Source organism: Anas acuta, chromosome 8 (assembly GCF_963932015.1).
Source record: "Anas acuta chromosome 8, bAnaAcu1.1, whole genome shotgun sequence".
Taxonomy (NCBI): Eukaryota; Metazoa; Chordata; class Aves; order Anseriformes; family Anatidae; genus Anas; species Anas acuta.
In genome coordinates, this window is record NC_088986.1 from 21264734 (window position 1) to 21281770 (window position 17037).

A 17037-nucleotide genomic window follows, 5' to 3' on the forward strand; every position below is an offset into this window, starting at 1 on the left:
TTCTCTCTTTTAAACCTAGCCACTCGAAGCAGGAGGGTACAGGGACCCTCCCCTGTCTGAACACCACCAGGTAAATGTCTACAGCTCTGCACCCAAAAATCAAGGCGTTTTGTGCTCCACGGTGAAATCAACCCACAGCTTCCATCCAAGTCCCTGATTTTTTAACAGCCTCTGACGCAGCGAGTTTAAAGTTCCGCAACAGCTTCAATTAGTTTGAAAAATAGGATTTTTTAATTAGAGGTTGCACCCTTCCCCATTTAAAATAGTCGAGCTGCAAGCAGAGCCTGGCGGCTTGCTGGCCAAAACCGGAGCAGCACTTTGATGAGAGCTGCCACGAGCTCCTGAGGAAGCCACGGCGCGACCCAAACCCATCTCCCAAACGCCCGCCTCGTGGCGCAAGCAGAGGAGGCTGGCCCTGCTCCTCCCAACCTCCGTCACCACCTTGCCTCCCTACCCAAGGCAACAGGGTTTGGTGGCTCTAAGCCAGGCTCTTCTCGTTTCTGGGCACCCCAGGAAGACTTTGGGGTGTGTGGATGTCCGTTCCCTGCTGCTCAGGAAGCCTGCAGGAACTCTGAGCAGAGAAGGCACCTCTTACCCCCTGGTCCTCCCCACCTCCCATGCCAACGCTTGCAGGTTTCTGTCTGGTTTTCCTCCCCTCCCAAGCACCCCGTTACACTCAGGCTCCTGTTTTGCCTACCCTGCTTTTTCTTCCTTCCTGATACCCCCTGTGGCAGCATCCTGCTGGCTCTGTGCCACTTGTGCACTAACAGCAAAGCTGCAGCCCCCCCAAGCCCCCAAATCCTACCACTACCCACGGCTGCTGAAAGCTTCGTTTACCAGCTCACTTAAATGAAGTCCAGAGAGTCCAAATGAAGGCCAGCAGAGTCCTTGCCTGAGGTTTGACTGCAGGTGGAGTTGCTTCTCAAGCCACACCGACGCTGCTAATTCCTGCTCTCAGGTTCACAGCCACTCCATAAGAACAAGCTTTCCAACACTTGCATTATCCCCGTTTTTGTTGGTGGGGAGAAGCAGCACTGCCGTTTGTCTGCATTGAATGAAAATAACTGCACATGGCAATCAAAGCCCTTCCTTGCCAGAAATCATCACCTCTCCAGGCAGAAATGGCAGAGGGCAATACCTGGTTGTCCATGCTACTTCAGCTTGCAGTCTGACATCTTCAATTCACTCTCGCCTTCTCAATTCAAGCCAAGATCTTGGGCTCACCTGGAAGTATGAGCAGCCATCCACCTCCTATCAACTCATCTGAAGCAGCAGCAGCCTTCAGCAGAGGACTGGCAGCAACATAAACCCAATCCAGTCGTCCTTCTCAGGTACTGAGATGCTCTCTCAGCCAGGAAGCACGCATTCAAGTGGGAGTTTTAAGACCCCAGAGCTCAGCTGTTTCCCCCAGAAGAAATTCTGCCTGCAGTCCCACAGCTGTGGGATCACAGAAGAACTCCGCGCTGCTCCCTGTGCACTGCAGCCATACAGCAACATGGGTTACTTCTGGGCATCTATTAAGGAGGAAAGAAAAAAGCAACCAGGTCCCTGCTGTGCAGAGTTCCACAATCAATTACCTTGCCTCGTTCTGCTACATCCTGTCATCACTGGATGCCAGTAGTTTGAATTTATTTACTTTCCTTTTTTTTTTTTTCCCCTCTCCAGTTGCCTGTGGTGTATCTGGCTAGGATGCAATGTTTTAATCCACCAGCAAGCCAGGAACCACGACGTCAGGACGCCACACACATCACTATGCTGCAGCAGCACTCAGCAGCAGCAAGCAGAGCCACATCCCTAATTATTATTTTTCCTCAGTAAGTTTCAAAATAGCACAAGATTTCTTTTTATATAAATTAAAGCGAGGTGATAGAAATTAATTCACTGACATATTCAAAAGGAAAACTATTTCCTCTTCGCTTAAGTGTTTAACCAAAGCCTCTGCACTGGCAGCCAAAAATGATAAGCCCTCTAATTTCTTGCTTGCAGTTCCAGAAGACAACTACTACTACATTCCTGACCTCCTGAGAAAGAGGCTGCATGACGCTGCACACACTACACTAACAGCACAGCACATTGCCACTGCTAATGTGAGCTGGAAAAATATGGATGTTATATGCAGAAGTTAGCAGAGCTAGTAAGATTGTGTATCTGCTAAGCAGCACATTTTCAGCAACACCAGGTGGCTTAACTAGTAGCAGAGCAAAAAGGTATAAATCCTTGTCCTGGAAATTCTTTACTTTAAAGAAGTTTGGGAATACAGCAGCCCAGACAGCCTCTGTACAGGATTCCAGTGCAGCTTTCAATACACGACTTTGCATTGCTGCTTTGCTTTCTAAACTTCAATCTTTCTAAAATAGAGGTTCGTGGCTTGGCACTGCTGTATTTCAATCAACTGCTTGACCGAGGACTGCAACGTCATAAATAAAAGGTGCTAGGATCATAAATTTCCACGGAGATGTAAAATCAAAGAGAACAATCCAACAGGCTCCCAAGGGGTAGGAGACCGACACATATTCCAGCTGCTTCTATTTCCACTAGGAAACACTTGCTCTTTTCAACTTCTTCACTTACGCACAGCCTGTCAGAACCAGGAGTCCAAAAACCTGAAAAATCTCACTCTGGATCTGGCGTTTTGTTTTGTGCTACAGAGAAATGCAGCTGCAGAGAGGAGAGACCTCACCCACCAAGCATGTCCCCGGGCAGACCCTGGTGCTGGCAGCCCCACAAGTGAGTATGAGCGACTTGCCAGAACCAAGCACCCGTGGGACATCTGACGGCTCCATCCTCATCCTCACGTGGGTTCATGGCGAACAGCTGCCAGCATCCACCTCTGCTGCTGTTGTTCTGAGCAGAAATTGCACGGGCTGCCTATCAATCCCCTCCCTCACCTCAACAAACACAGCCCGATGGCTGGCAGTGCTGTCTGCACAGCCCCGAGCGAGGACTCTGACTGCCCGTCAGCCTGCGCTGCTTTTAACAGCAGTAAATATAAAGAGGAAGCTGAGTTTCCAGCTGCTGCTCAGAGCACAGCAGTCATAACAAAGCAGGTAAACAACACGCTGCCTCCTACTTGGTATGCCGGAGTTGGGCTTTCTTGCATGAATACAGCTGCTAAAGGCACTTACATCTGCAAAGAGACAGCAAGGTAGCAAATGACTCATGGACACTTTGGTTTACGAGAAGGACCTCTATCAAATACTTCAAAACTAAAATAATAAAGCATTGACATGAGAAGATAAATAAGCAGTAAGGGGTACAGCATTATTCACCTTAATTTCAAAAGAACTGGGAAATGTATTTGGTGTTTGCAGTGTGATATTGTACTGCATTGTGCACGAGGAACAAGAAAACAGTGAAAAAAGAAACTGCGCCAAAAGCAAAGCATTTAAGGCTTAACTTGTACAGCCAAAGAACTGCTATTTCCCCAAGTCTGATGAAATAAAATGGGTTGCTCTGCCTGCTGGCTTGCGTGTTAGAGTAAGGGGCACATGAATGGCACGGCACAGGCTGCACCACCCGCTGCCTCCCTGTGCTTGCAGGCTGCCCCTGCCCCTCGCACAGCTGCAAAAGGCAGCAGGGCAGAAGAACCATCCTGGGTGTCAAGATCTAACCCTCTCAGGACATACAGCAAACACACATACCTGAGCTGGGCTGAAAAAAAAAGAAAAACAAGCAACTCTGCAGTTTGTAAGGCTGCCCAAACCCACAGGGCACCGCAGTCCCTTATACACCCCAGTCTGGGGTGGATCACAGGGATTTGTTTGTTTTTGTTTTAACAATTTCCTAGTGCTTTCTTCTTTGTTAAAGACAATTAAAAATACATATAGGCTTGCTGTTGTGCCCTTGATTTACTTATTTGCTCTTTACAAGGAGAAAGTCTGATTAGTTTATGAATTATCTCAGTGATTTGCATCTTGCGGAGTGGCCATCCATTGAGGTGAGAGCTTTCAAAACAGCTAGCAAGCAGCGCTGCCTGTTTTCAGCATTTTGTTACCGTTTTTATTGTCCAGAACAATTACTGACATTTGGGTGAAACAAAACCAAACAGAGTCAAACAAAAGACTCACCGGGCACGAACTGGCACACAAAGACCTGCACAAACCCAGAAAGAAATGGGGACGGAGAGGAGCAAGGACACCAGCAGCACTGCTGTGCAGCATGCAGGAGGCTCCTCTCCCCGGCGTGCTGCATTAGCACAGCGCAGGGAGGCAAGCTTTAAAGAGCCATAATTCCACATAGCCCCACACCACCTGATGCAATTACATTAGTTTTATACTACAAAAGAAATAAATTGAGACCTTAACCCAAACTAAGCACACAGCAGGTGCCTGAACACACTGCTGCTTGCGACAGGCAAGAGACCCAAACAGGTCTTCTCCTTCCAGCTCTCCCCATCCCCCTTGTAATCCTGCCTACGCCACCCTGCTTCTCTTTCCCAACCCCAAAGAGTGGCTGCTTGGACAGATTATCGAGGGTGACATCTGTTTGACTGATAGACAAAACAGGAAAACACGATGGGCGCGCTCGTTTTGTTTACAGACCAGTTTTTCCAATGCATTTCTGAATTTCCAAAAGAAATTGTCAGCCTGCAGGAAATCTGCATATTTCGATCTGAAACTACATAATATGATTTACCATTTGCTAATGTAGTTCTCAGAAATTGACCAAATATAAAACCTATGGACTGCAAAAGAGCAAAGCTTCGTGCTCTGGACAGACACGAAGAGGACAAATTTGAGCACTGAGCCCAAGTTTATATTAAAAAAAAAAAAAATCAGGTCTGGATTTCAAAATGCCTGTTAACATACTTGGATACAGTTTGCATTTGAGACACTGCAGAAAACCTAAACTGCCTTGGAAGTGATACTTAAATACAAGAGGGTCATCAATTTAAATCAATTGTTAAAACACTTTGGTAATACCTGGTGCAACCTCCTGTGACGTACACACGCAGCTCCGCTGCAAGCCTAGAAGTTGTTTCACTTTCCACTGTATCCCTGAGTTACAAATCCCCCTTTGCCATGTTTTAGTTTCCCTCAACTTGCCTGTTGCATTTAAAATGTGGCAGGGAAAGGTTATTTCTACAGCAATGGAGAAGGAGGAGGGAACAGGGCAACTGGCCACCCACCCGAGCAAATATTGCCCCCTGCAGTACTCCCTGCAAAAACACCCACTGGCCACTGAGCAAATCCATCTGCGTTCCACCTGCAGGCTTTCCAGCTTTCAGGACTGCTCTGAGCCTGCAAGCAACAGTGCTTTTGATTTTTTTCTTCGCTCTGCAGTTTGTTTTCTTTTTTATGAGACGGGCTGCCTAATCCCAGGGGTCCTCTCCTGGCTGCTCCGACTGCCACGACTCGGTACTCCCACACGCCAGCAGCGACAGAGGTATTTTACTCCTGCTGACTACTTGGTCCAGAGTGCAGAGAAATCAATCTTCCTCTTCCCAAACAAAGCACGGGACAATAGGTGAAAAACAGCTTTCCTCCCCGTAAACATCAGCACTGGAATTTCAAACCTCTGAGAGCTTAGAAGACATTTGGCAAACGTTTATTTTCTTAGAGCTCAGGCTCTATTTCTGCTCTCCTTAGAGATGCATCTCTGCTGTTGGGATTCCTAAGATGCAACTTCCCTTGTTACACAGTGGAAATCTTTGTGCACTATGGATGAGGTTGAATTACAGTTAGTTAAATAAGTTAAAACGCCCATTTTTTTCCTGATACACATATAGAAAATCACGAACACCTCCTGTGAACTCCAGCTGTCAAAGCAAACAGACAGAAGGCCTCTGCAACGGTTCAGGAAAGGGTGCCCCGCTGAAGTTAGTCGCATGACAGGTTGTTGAGATTGAACTGGTAAATGTGCAATATAAGAAATAGCAGAAGAAAATATTTAGAATCGAGAGATGCCAAAACTGCAATCAGCAAATGGAAGGCTAAAACTGATGAGCAGATCTGGATGCTTTCTTTATTATTTATTTTTATTGTCCAAGCCCTGCCATAGAACCATCTTGTTACAAGAAACGATCAATAACAGCTCCCAACTGCCTCGCTGCACGTGCTGTGCACACCTCCAGCCCGTCCCTTGCAAACAGGACTCGCTTGGGGTGCTGAGTGCTGTCCTGCTCCTGCCTCGGCGTGGTCCATGCCTGTGGACAGACTGAACTCCTGTGCTGATGTGAGGTCTGAAACATCCAGAGGTGTAAATCCACTGGGGATTTCCATGACACCAAATACATGCCAGGGAGATTAGAGTGTGGAAAAGCAAATATCACCGCTAAGAATGCCTCAAAAATGTTGAGCGCCATCAATGCCCAAGCATACAGCTGAGACAGCGATGTACAGGAGAACGAAGTTATTGCACAGAGATGCAAGGCACTCAGTTTGAGATCTCCCCAGATCACCCAAACCACTGCTGACACCCCGAGAGTAGGTACTGCAGAGCCCCAGCATGATGCAGGGAGGGATGGGGGTAGGCAATAAGGGGCAGGCAGCTGGCCAGGAGAGCAGCTGGATATCGCTGCTGAACCCTCGCACACATCAGCAAAAGCCAGAGAAAGCAACGTGGCATTTGCTGCCAGCAAGGCAGGAATACGACAGGTGAAAGTATGAGAAGCGAAGCAGCCGGGACACATACACCTCTCTGAAGCAGTCAGATGTGTTGACGGCATAAAACATTTCTGTTTAAGAATAGAGAACACAAAAGAATTGCTTCATAAATTATTCTGTGTTCTGGAGAAAGAGTGAATAGACTTTAAGGACAGGTGATGTCTCTGAAATATGTAAATGGAGCTGAGCTGGTCCAAGCAATTACCTTTTCACTGCCTGGAACTCCAGACTAAAAGGAATGACTCAGAAGAAAGAACAAGAAACAAAAGATGTGCTAAAAGGTAGAAGATGACGAAGGTAGATGGCACCAAGAGGAGAATCAAGGCAGGAGTTGAATCCTGACCCCCTAACAGCTGCTCTTGGGAAAAGGAGCAAAACCATCCACAACACAAAACATCAGAAGACCACGCCAACAGGGAGATCCAACTGCAAAAACATCCAGAAAGGCAATTGTGATCAGGGGTTATAGACTTCTGGGTTCAAGACAAATACAGAAGCTTTGTGAACATAAAGATAACTTATCTCAACATACTTTATTATATCTGCTATTTTAAACATCTCCTTCCTTGCTAGGTTTTAGACAAAAGTTCGTATAGAAGAGATGAGGCATGACTACCAGATGGCCTGCTGGTGGCAAGGATGAAGAAAAAGCTAAAACATGGGAAATGGCCATGGAGATGACCCAACAGCTGCACCACTATTGTCAAAAGCAGCATTCTAGCTTCACACAGCAGGAAATAGCTGTGGGCACTGCATTTCCACATTCAATTGTCTCCTGTAACTGCAGGTGCTCCAGCCTCCAGGTAGGAACAGGAAGAAGGTGGTTGGATTTTGCCTGTTCATGGTGTTCTCGGTGCTTCTGAACGTGAATTCAGGATGCTCCTGCTGCATCAGTACACGTTCACTTTGGTTTTGTCCCCATTGAAAACAAAAAAAAATTACTACATTAGAGCAGTCTGATGCTGAAAACGTACTAAAGTTCAATGCACTGAGAAACTGCAAGGTCAACGTGAAGGAATGAATCAAGGAATAATCAAGAAAAGTGAAAGAAGTGGATATGTTGAGACAGCATGAAAACCACTACATTTATTTCCATTTTATTTATTAGGAACGGACAACCCAAAAGCCACAGAGCAGTAACAAATCTGTTGGGGAAGCTATCTGTCTATCTATCTGTACAGTGCTCCCAAGTTTTACATTTTGCACAGTTAGTACTAAAGGATCAAGACAAGGATCAACGCCCTTTGCAAATACATGAAACCAGAGAGGAGAAGGATTGAAGATAACACAAGAATGACTTTAAGGAACAAAGTGAGCAGTTGAAGAGAAAATATGCAGGTAATATTGGGACAGCTTCCAACAGCAAAATTCATGAAGCTACACAATGAGAAATGTGACAGCTTCGTACTCTAATTGCTGCCTGCCATCTGTAATGATCCAAAAGCTGAACTTTTCCAATTTGTACCAAGCTTTATATCGCATTTACCCAACACTAGGAGTATTTCATTCATAATCTATAGAACACAAGAGCAATTCAGAAATTCAGCAGGTGAACATGGAAAGGAGACAATGACAGTGATGAAGAACCTCGTAATGTTCCTACAGATCTCTTCTATAAATCCAGTTTGAAATTTGAAGACTCAAATAGCTATTATTCCATCACTGCCCCCCGACTGCAGGTACCTCTGTCATTTTAAAGAACAGAGCTCCCTCTCGTGGCTCCACAAGGTGGATGTGGTAGGAAAAAAATTGCAGCATGAGATAGATCAAAGAACAAGAAGAATCCTGGCAGGATTTTGGTTGTAGACTAGTGGAATTAAAATGAAGATATTATAGGAAGGACAGATGGAATCTTTTAAAGAATCCAAAGCCATGCGTGCTCTAATGCTAACTTTTAAATTGCATTCTCTGCTCTTTTAGCTTCCTGTTAAGCCTTTCTGCAGCTGAACACATTCCTTCAGTGTAAAGCTCTCACAGCTCTTTTAACAGGTTTCTAGCTAGGAATAGGCAAGGAATAGGGGAAAAGGGATAAGGACAAGAAGCACGGTACCTGTGCAGTGGTGAAGGAACAGTAAACCAGATAACGCCATGCACTGAGACTACACCAAGGAGAAAATCACTGGTTTCAAAAGGTCAAGAAATACATGGTTATATCAGTGAGATAAACTTGTATGTTGAAAAGCTGCAACGAAAAGCATTTGAAGGAAGAAAATCACACATCTTTAAACCACTCAGACACCTTCAGCCCTGTTATTGACACAGAAGATTCTGCTCAAGCTCTAGCATTGCTCTTTAATTCTGCAAACCCACACTTCTTGCACCTACCACCCATAAACAAGGGAGGACGGCACAACACACGAAAGAGCAAACACGCTGCTGCAATAGCGTCACCCCACATGGTCCAGTTTCTGCTGAGTCCTGGGGACAGAGGGTATGCAAAAGAAGAAACATGCTCACACATTCATTCCTCACCTTAGGGGAAGAGAGGAGGAGCAGCACTGCAAACTATTCCTTGTTTGCTATGTGGCTTCTTAAAAAAAGATCTGAAAACTACTAGATTATTTCACTTTCCTAGCTGACAGCTTTGTAACCTGAAGGTGATGCCTCTGAAAAAGGTATTTCTCTGAAGCAATGAAGTGAGAAGAGTATCCCAAGCTGAACTTGTCATCATGCATGAAAAATCATGCATGATGACAAAACAAACACAAGCTCTACACACAAAAGGTTCAAGAATTATTCATTTTTTTGGTCAATGTTTAACGAATATTCAGGATGTTTCACTTTATGCTGCTGGGTAGCTTCCTCATAATTTTTTAAAATTTAGGTAGAATTCTGAATATTCCTGTATGGCCATTTTAGATCAGACAAGAACTCACACAGCATGTGGCTGATTTTTGCTAACCACACTGTAGAGCACATAAAACTTTTTCCCAAAGATATTAAAAAGGGTTCTCTCTAAACAACACCTGCTGCAAAAGCAGGATCAAACCCACGGAACATGAGCTAGTAAAGAATATAATTACTCTTAAGACTGAAGAGCACTACCAGAAGACAACTGAGAATCAAATTCTTGATTCATAGGCTGGTGCTCAGACTAGTATTTGCTTCCAAAGTGCAGGACAAAAAAAGAATCAATTTCCTACTGTGCAAAGAAATTACTATGCGTTCAGCATTTTGCTATTAGTAAAATATCTCCATTCTAACTCCAGTTAAAAGCAGTATTTTTCCAAAATCCAATCCTCTTAAAAATTATATAAAAATCAGTCTATAAACAGAGAGAGATCCTTAAATACTCAATCAAGTAATAAACCTGGCAGATAAAAGGCAGATTAATTAAGATGACAGTACAATCTCCCTATAACAAACACATACAGGGCTTAAAAATATGCTTGTTATGTTGGAGCACCTAACCATAATCAGATTTGGTAATTTGCTGTATCGAAACAAAAAGGAAACATTTTCAGAATTGATCATTCAGTTCACATCACTTTTATGGAGATTACTTTGTATTGATCAACATTTAAAGAGTAGTTGAAAAGACAAAGATGAGAAAAGGATAAAAAGTATCCTTACATGCTAAATACAGCATGAACCCATAAAAGCAAAATAAATTAGATCACTACAGCCAAATCAACCCTGCGCATGTGCTTACTGTAATGAAGATAATTACGAATGAAAAAGATGGTTCTTCAAGTTTCAGTCTTAACAAAAGGGGAGTTTTAAAATGGATTTAGAGTTTGACCTGCTCAGAATGAAGTTTCCTATGCAGCAATTGAAGTCTGTGTGAAGCTGAACCGTTGCTGGCTTTGAAAAGACACAGATGTGGGTTTGTTTTCTAAACAGTGTTTTCATATTTCCTACCTGTGGGTTCCAACTGGGGTCCAGTTTTTTCACTGTAGCCACATACTCCTGCATAGCTTGATGAGGACTGGTGTCTCCCAGGGCTTTCCAGGCTTCCCTAGGACAGAGAGCAAGATATCAGCGAGCCACTCGGAGACAGCACAATGTCTTTTTACAGTGTGAACAGTGGAACATGGCAATCGGAATCACATATATGATTTTAGGGGGTATAAAGCCATCTTCCATTCACTTGGAAGCAGCCAACATTTCAGTGAAGCCATGACTGCTGCCAGTGCAGCACTCCAATACAAAAGTGTCTTTTAAACAAAAGCCATCCTGTGGCAGACACTCTAAATTTTACCTCCTCTAAGTTGTCTGTAATCTGTCAACAGAGGAGACAAGATGCGACACAAACTAGAGCCTGAAATATGCAGGGTTTACAAGCATTTCCTCTTACCATTTCTGCTTCCCCTCAAAATCGAAGAAGCCTGGCTTTGGAGTGTTACAGGGTCCGAATTTCACCTAAAGAAAAGAAATTTCCTTCTGTTAGAACAAACCAAAGAGAAGGGAACTTGCTTAAGAAAATACCAGGTTTGGATGGCTCTGGGTCCTTTTATTCTTGTGCCAGATGAAAAGTTTTTGAGGGAAAGTACTGACACCCAACTCAGCTGTGTTTTACCCTTGTTTTAGCACTCTCAATTACTACACAGTTACCTCTGCATCGCTGTGCTTGCTTTGTGTGATGCAAGGGAAGCAATTTTGTTGGCAGCTCATTTCTTTTGCATGCATTACCCAACAGGGATCACCAGCAAGTGATTTCTCACTTAATGTTATGTTTATTACTCAGCCAAATGCCTCATTCTCCACCAGTATCAAGAAAAAAATCTGTTGATTAGGGTTTCTAGAGGGATGATTATTCATTAAGGATGAAATTTACCTGCTTCCGCACCAAGTTTGAGTAAACAGACTTTGCTTAATTATTTTCAAGGTCCTCGGGAAGGCAAGGGGACGAAGTCAGGGGGAAGGAACGCCAAGCAGCTTCTGAATCAGCTCCGAGGCATCTGGCTGCACAGGAAGCACTCCGCGAGCGGAACAAGTCGAGGCCTGAGCAGAACCGCCCGAGACGAAGTGGGCTGGCACGAGGAGGCACGAGTGAAAAGGGGAAAAGGGGGAAGTAACAGAAATAGCACCACACCAGATTTAGGGGATGGGTACCGCCACAGCAGAGGCGTGCAGAATCAGGCATGCGCTTCTCTGGCTCCACTCTAGCTCAGAAATACCAGAACTGACGAGGTTCCCAAACAGATCCTGACGTAAAAGCGTGAAATGGACTTAGCACCAGGGGGCCTCAGCTGGGTTTTCATATAAAGGCGTGCTGATGTGACACACAAAGCTGCTTCTTTCATTTTAGTAGGGTCTGGCAGCCCTATCTCCGTTACGAGCTCACCCACAGAAGTGAATGGAGAGGACGGACAAAAGCTTCCCCTGCCCACAGCTCCAACAGCACAAGCACGCTGCTGAGAGGCATCTGGTGATAAGATCGTCTCAGGAAGAGCAGTGAGAAGGCTGAGACATGGTAACGTTTTCCTGAAAGTCAGCTCAGGAGAATTTAGACGTGAATGTGCCTCTGTGCCTGCTGGTGAACGCGGTGAGGACTCACCAGACCCGGCTGCCATCAGCGCCCCTTCCTCTTACAGAATAAAGCCCTCGGCACACAGCTGTGTCAGCAAAACGGATCCAACTGAAATGAAAATATCACCATGAAAGGGAACGGACTTACACAAAGTGTGGATTCGTCTTAGTTTTTTTACATTCAGCTTAAGGAAAGCAGTGCATGTCCTGCAGGGATAACAAAAGGCCAAGAAATCCTTGGTCCACCAGGCAGGCACGGCCTGGAGGTGGGCAAAGGCTGCTGGCCAAACACGTTGTTAGCCAAGCAACACCGAACTGCATCCCCCCATTATTTTCTATTTGTAAATGAAATATGCTCCAGTGTTCAGGCAGGTGAAGCGCTTAAATCAACCAACAATTCTTCACCTTAGCAGGGTGGGGATTTTCTGCTAAGGATGGGAATCATTAATCAGGCCTTAGAGCGAGCGTGCCCACGCCGAGAGATATTTATTAGTTACACCATGTTTTCATTTCGAGTGCTAGAGGAGATGAGGGACTAACTGAAATTAATGCTCTGCACATCTGACCATCTCCTGGCGAGCAGTCCGTTCACATCAGGGCATCTCAGCCGGCCTTTAAAACAACACGTTGCATTTCGTGGAGAATTGGGGGAGAGGACGAGCAACAGTTAAGCCCTGTAAATCAGTCACGGCTCATTTGTGTTGTAAATCTCTCCTCCTGTGCTCAGATATGGACAGGACCACTTGTTCCATAAAACAAAAGAAACATGGAAATAAAATGCGAATTCATTATCTGGGTGGAAAATGCCTGCCTGGCAATTCTTCAGTTAGATCTGGCCAAGCCAGATCAAAGAAATATCATCTTTTTTAATATTAATTGTTCGCTGCCATCATCAAAACAAGACAGCAGTTCCTTTTCTCTAGATTTGGCATTCAGAGGCTGTTCCAGCACTGAAAAGACTGTTAGTAACATCAATAGCAATACAAATCAAGGAACGGTAGTTAAATTTCATCCATCAAGAATGGGAGGAAAAAAAAAGCACGCGTGTGCCCTGTTTGCTATTTTGAGATATATTAAAAAGGCTTGCAGTGCTTTTGCTGGAGAGAAGAAGAAGAAAAAAATTCTTGGCTTCCTTCTTTCTGCTGCAGGACTCCATAATGCAGCAGGAGCCAAACAGGAACCTAATGGTAAGGGAGACTGGAGCCCAGTAGCCGATGAAGGGGATTTTTAGCTAAATATACTCCTGAACCATGCAAAAAGCTGACCCAGGCAGCTCTGCACGGGCTGTGTCTGTGTTTGTGGCCAAAAGGGAAATTTAGAAGCCCTGGCTGATGGCTTCACCTGACGGCTGGAGGTCACGATGTTCAGAAAAGCTCCTGGACAGACTGAGAGACGTGTCAGTGCTGTGTACCACCAGATAAAATCTCAGCTGTTGGGCCGTCCCGTGAAAAAACCCGAGGTTCTCCTTGCTCATTACATCACAACTGTTTTATTTTTTTCTTCCTGGTGGTGGGGAACAAACTGCTGTGTGCTAAGTTTTCAAGTAACACGTTTATGCAGCGGGAAGTCCCAGCTGCTCAGAAATCCTTAAGTTTACCCTCCCCAGGGGCAGCACAAGCCTTTGCCAGCAGCACTGGGTTTGCAGCCCAGAGCATCCTGCTGATGGGCGGCTTTCCCAGCCTCGGGTCACTCCCAGGGAGGTTCTGGACCCGCTGCCTTCTCTGAAAGACAAATGCTGTACTGGTCTCCATCACCACAGCTCCCGAGCCCCCCTCTTTGGCATTCCCAGCAGACAGACAAGCTCCACCACCTTCACCTTACCGCTGCAGGCTCAAGGCAGGCAGGACGAGAGATCTGCCCAAAAGCAGGGGGAGAAAGAAAACGGGTCCCAGGCAAGAGCCCTGCCAAGCAGTCTGTTCTTCCCCTGAGTCGTAAAGCCAGCAACATCTTCTAAAAAGCTCACTGGAGGTGACAACTAAGCAATTCCCTTATTTTCAAGTCTCTGACACATAAACAAAATCAGAGAGAAAAGTAATAAAACCCTGAAATGGCCTCCAATAAAAGGTAATAAAATCCCAGGAAAACGGTTATATACCCAAACAGTTGGAAATAAATAATATACAGTATTTTAACAGAGAGCTCAGCTGTTACTGCCACCCCTTTTATGACGGCGCTGCGTCCTAAATCAAAGCCCTGAGCGACATAAAACACCGCACGGAGGAAAGACAAGGGTGCCAAATCAAGGGCAGCGGACAGATCTGAGTCAGCACCTTTTGTGTGCGAGCAATACCACTGCCCACCGGCGTAATATATTAGCAGCCCATTACGCATGCTGCTACGGCTGCTGTAATTAAAGAGAGAAAACTCGCATTAAGCGCCATCACGTTGATTTAAAGCCCCAAACGCTGCAAAAGTCCAAGTTAGCAGAGCCTAATCCTGCAGCAGCTGTGCGAGCTGGCACCGGAGGCACAGAAACCAGGGAGCTGACACAGCCCCAAAACAAGGAGCAGGCGGGTTCTTCTCGTGCATCCTCTTGGCCGGGGACAAGAGGGACAGAGGTGGAGGGGATGGAAGCGCCCCTCGGCTGGAGGGGACTGGACATCGGTGCTGACAGTGCTAATTGCTGCTGTTTCTGCCTGGTATCAAACCTTGTGAAAGAGTTTCCCATTTTAATCATTTTTAACTGAAACATTAAATACTCTATTGCTCTTACAGAGACAACCCTAATAAATATTCTAGAGTCTGCTGACACTCACAGAGAAGTACATCAGCGACACTTCCCCTTTTCCAAGTGGGACACTTACAAAGCATTTGCACCAAAGTCTTTTCTTTTCACCTCATTCTCATCATGGTCTCCGTTCTTACAAGTTTTCCTGGCACTTTTTTTCCCCTCCTTTTTCTTACAAGGATGATGAAACCTGGAGACCTGTTTAAGCACCAGAAAAACCTCAAGACGGAGCCTCACGTGGCCAGTCTGTTCTCGGTACAACTCATGGCCCACAGACCACAGCCTGGGAGCCACCAGCTTGGTGGATAATTAAATATTACACCAAAAAAAATAGAAATGCTTTTCAGTGGCAGTAGCCAGACGAGGGTATTCAGTGTGGGAGGAAAATCACAGGGAAGATGTATGCGCCTAACTTCAACTATTAACCCAAACGGGTGGGATTCGGTTCTGGGCAATCTTTTGCCATACAGGTGATTCAGGTTCAAGCTTTTACCCTTTAATCTTCCAGGTGCAACACAAGTTTTAACTCTTCTGTTTCTCCGGGTGGGCCAATTACAGCTCTCTGCACCTTAACTGGTGCTTTTGTTTGACATCAGTTCTCCCAGAGGAGCAGGAAAGTTGCCTTTCATGGCACATCCCTGAGTTGCTGATACTCAGGGGCTGAACAGGAGAAGTGTCAGTGAATGGGGAAGGGTCCCTCACAGAAGATCCCTCACAGAAGGGCTGAGGTTGTGAGGGACCCGTGAAGAGCAGCCCCCACCGAGCAGGACCACCGAGAGCACGCCACAATCATGAATGGTCCAGGTTGGGTGGGACACCTGAGGAGCATCTCCCAGCCTAAAACATTCCACAACCCTACAGCCTAATGCCCTGGCAACCCCCTGAACCACCAAGCCGCCTCAATGGGGCTCCACAAACAGCCCCATCCTTCACGGGGCCGCATCCAAACCCCACGGATTCAGCACGGGGAGCCCGGCAGGCGGGCACCCAGCACAGAGCAGGGCCCGAGCCCGTCCCTGCTGCCTCCCAGCCCCACCGAGGGGCTCTCCGTGAGGGCTCGGAGCCGGCCGGGGCCTCACCTGCTTGTAGCGGGCGTAGAGGTAGAGCAGCTGCTCCTTGCTGGCGGCGCCCAGCAGCCCGGGCAGCCGCTCGGCCGCCTGCTCGAACAGGGCGGGCAGGTGCTGGTGGTGCTGGCCGCCGGCCGGCTCCGAGCCCCCCGAGTCCCCCGAGCTCCCCTCAGCGCCGCTGCCGGCCGCCCCCGAGGGCGACGCCATGGCGGCCGCTCCGCCCGCACAGCACCGCCCCGCCCGGGCCCGGTACGGCGGCACCGCGGCCCGGGGAGGAAAACGAGCCGGGAAGGGACGTTCCGGGACAGCTCGGGGCCCGCCGCCCTCAGCGCCTCAGGCACAGGGGCTGACGGCCCGCCCGGAGCTGAGGCTGAGCTTGGCAGCCGCATCCTCAGCTTGGTGCAGGAGCCCGGGCTGCGTGTTGTGGGTTAAGGCTGGAAAAGCCCTTCACAGTCATCTCCAACCAGCCCCTGCCACCAATGTCACCCACCAAACCGTGTCCCCAAGCACCACGTCCAACCTCTCCTCAAACACCCCCAGGGACGGTGACTCCACCACCTCCCTGGGCAACCCGTCCCAGTGCCTGACTGCTCTTCTGAGGAGAAATTTCTCTGATTTCCAGCCTGAACCTCCCCTGGTATAACTTGAGGCCATTCCCTCAAAGTCCTATCACAGTTAGCTGTGAGAAGAGGCCGACCCCCAGCTCCCCACCCCTTCCTTTCAGAGAGCCATGAAGTCTCCCCTGAGCCTCCTCTTCCCCAGCCCAAACACCCCCAGTTCCCTCAGCCGCCCCTCACAGGACTTGTGCTCCAGGCCCTTCACCAGCTTCGCAGCCCTTCTCTGGACACGCTCCAGGGCCTCGATGTGCTTCTCGTAGTGAGGGGCCCAAAGCTGAACACAGCACTCGAGGTGCGGCCTCACCAGAGCTGAGTACAGGGGGACAATCACCTCCCTGGCCCTGCTGGCTGCACTATTCCTGACACAAGCCAGGACACCGGTGGCCTTCCTGGCCACCTGGGCACACTGCTGGCAAGCAGTATTCAGGCGAGCATCAACCAACACCCCCAGATGCTTTTGGTCTGCACAGATTTTGAGTCACTCTGGCCATAGCCAGAGCACAGCATGGGGTTGTTCTGACCAAAGCGCAGGACCCAGCACTTAGCCA

The 17037-nt window shown here is 47.2% G+C and overlaps 1 protein-coding gene across 3 annotated transcripts in view; it reads right to left on the reverse strand.

Moving 5' to 3' along the window:
- Positions 1 to 16126, reverse strand: part of ACBD6 (acyl-CoA binding domain containing 6) — a 72299-nt gene extending 56173 nt beyond the window's left edge. For 2 of the 3 annotated variants that reach the window (XM_068689981.1, XM_068689982.1), the window contains exons 1-3: positions 15885 to 16126; positions 10903 to 10967; positions 10467 to 10563 (exon numbers count right to left, since the gene is read on the reverse strand). In XM_068689981.1, coding sequence (XP_068546082.1) covers positions 10467 to 10563; positions 10903 to 10967; positions 15885 to 16079 — 357 coding nt within the window. In that variant the 5' untranslated portion in view covers positions 16080 to 16126. The remainder of the gene's footprint in view (positions 1 to 10466; positions 10564 to 10902; positions 10968 to 15884) is intronic. The other variant, XM_068689980.1, reaches the window with a different exon arrangement.
- Positions 16127 to 17037: the final 911 nt, after the last annotated feature.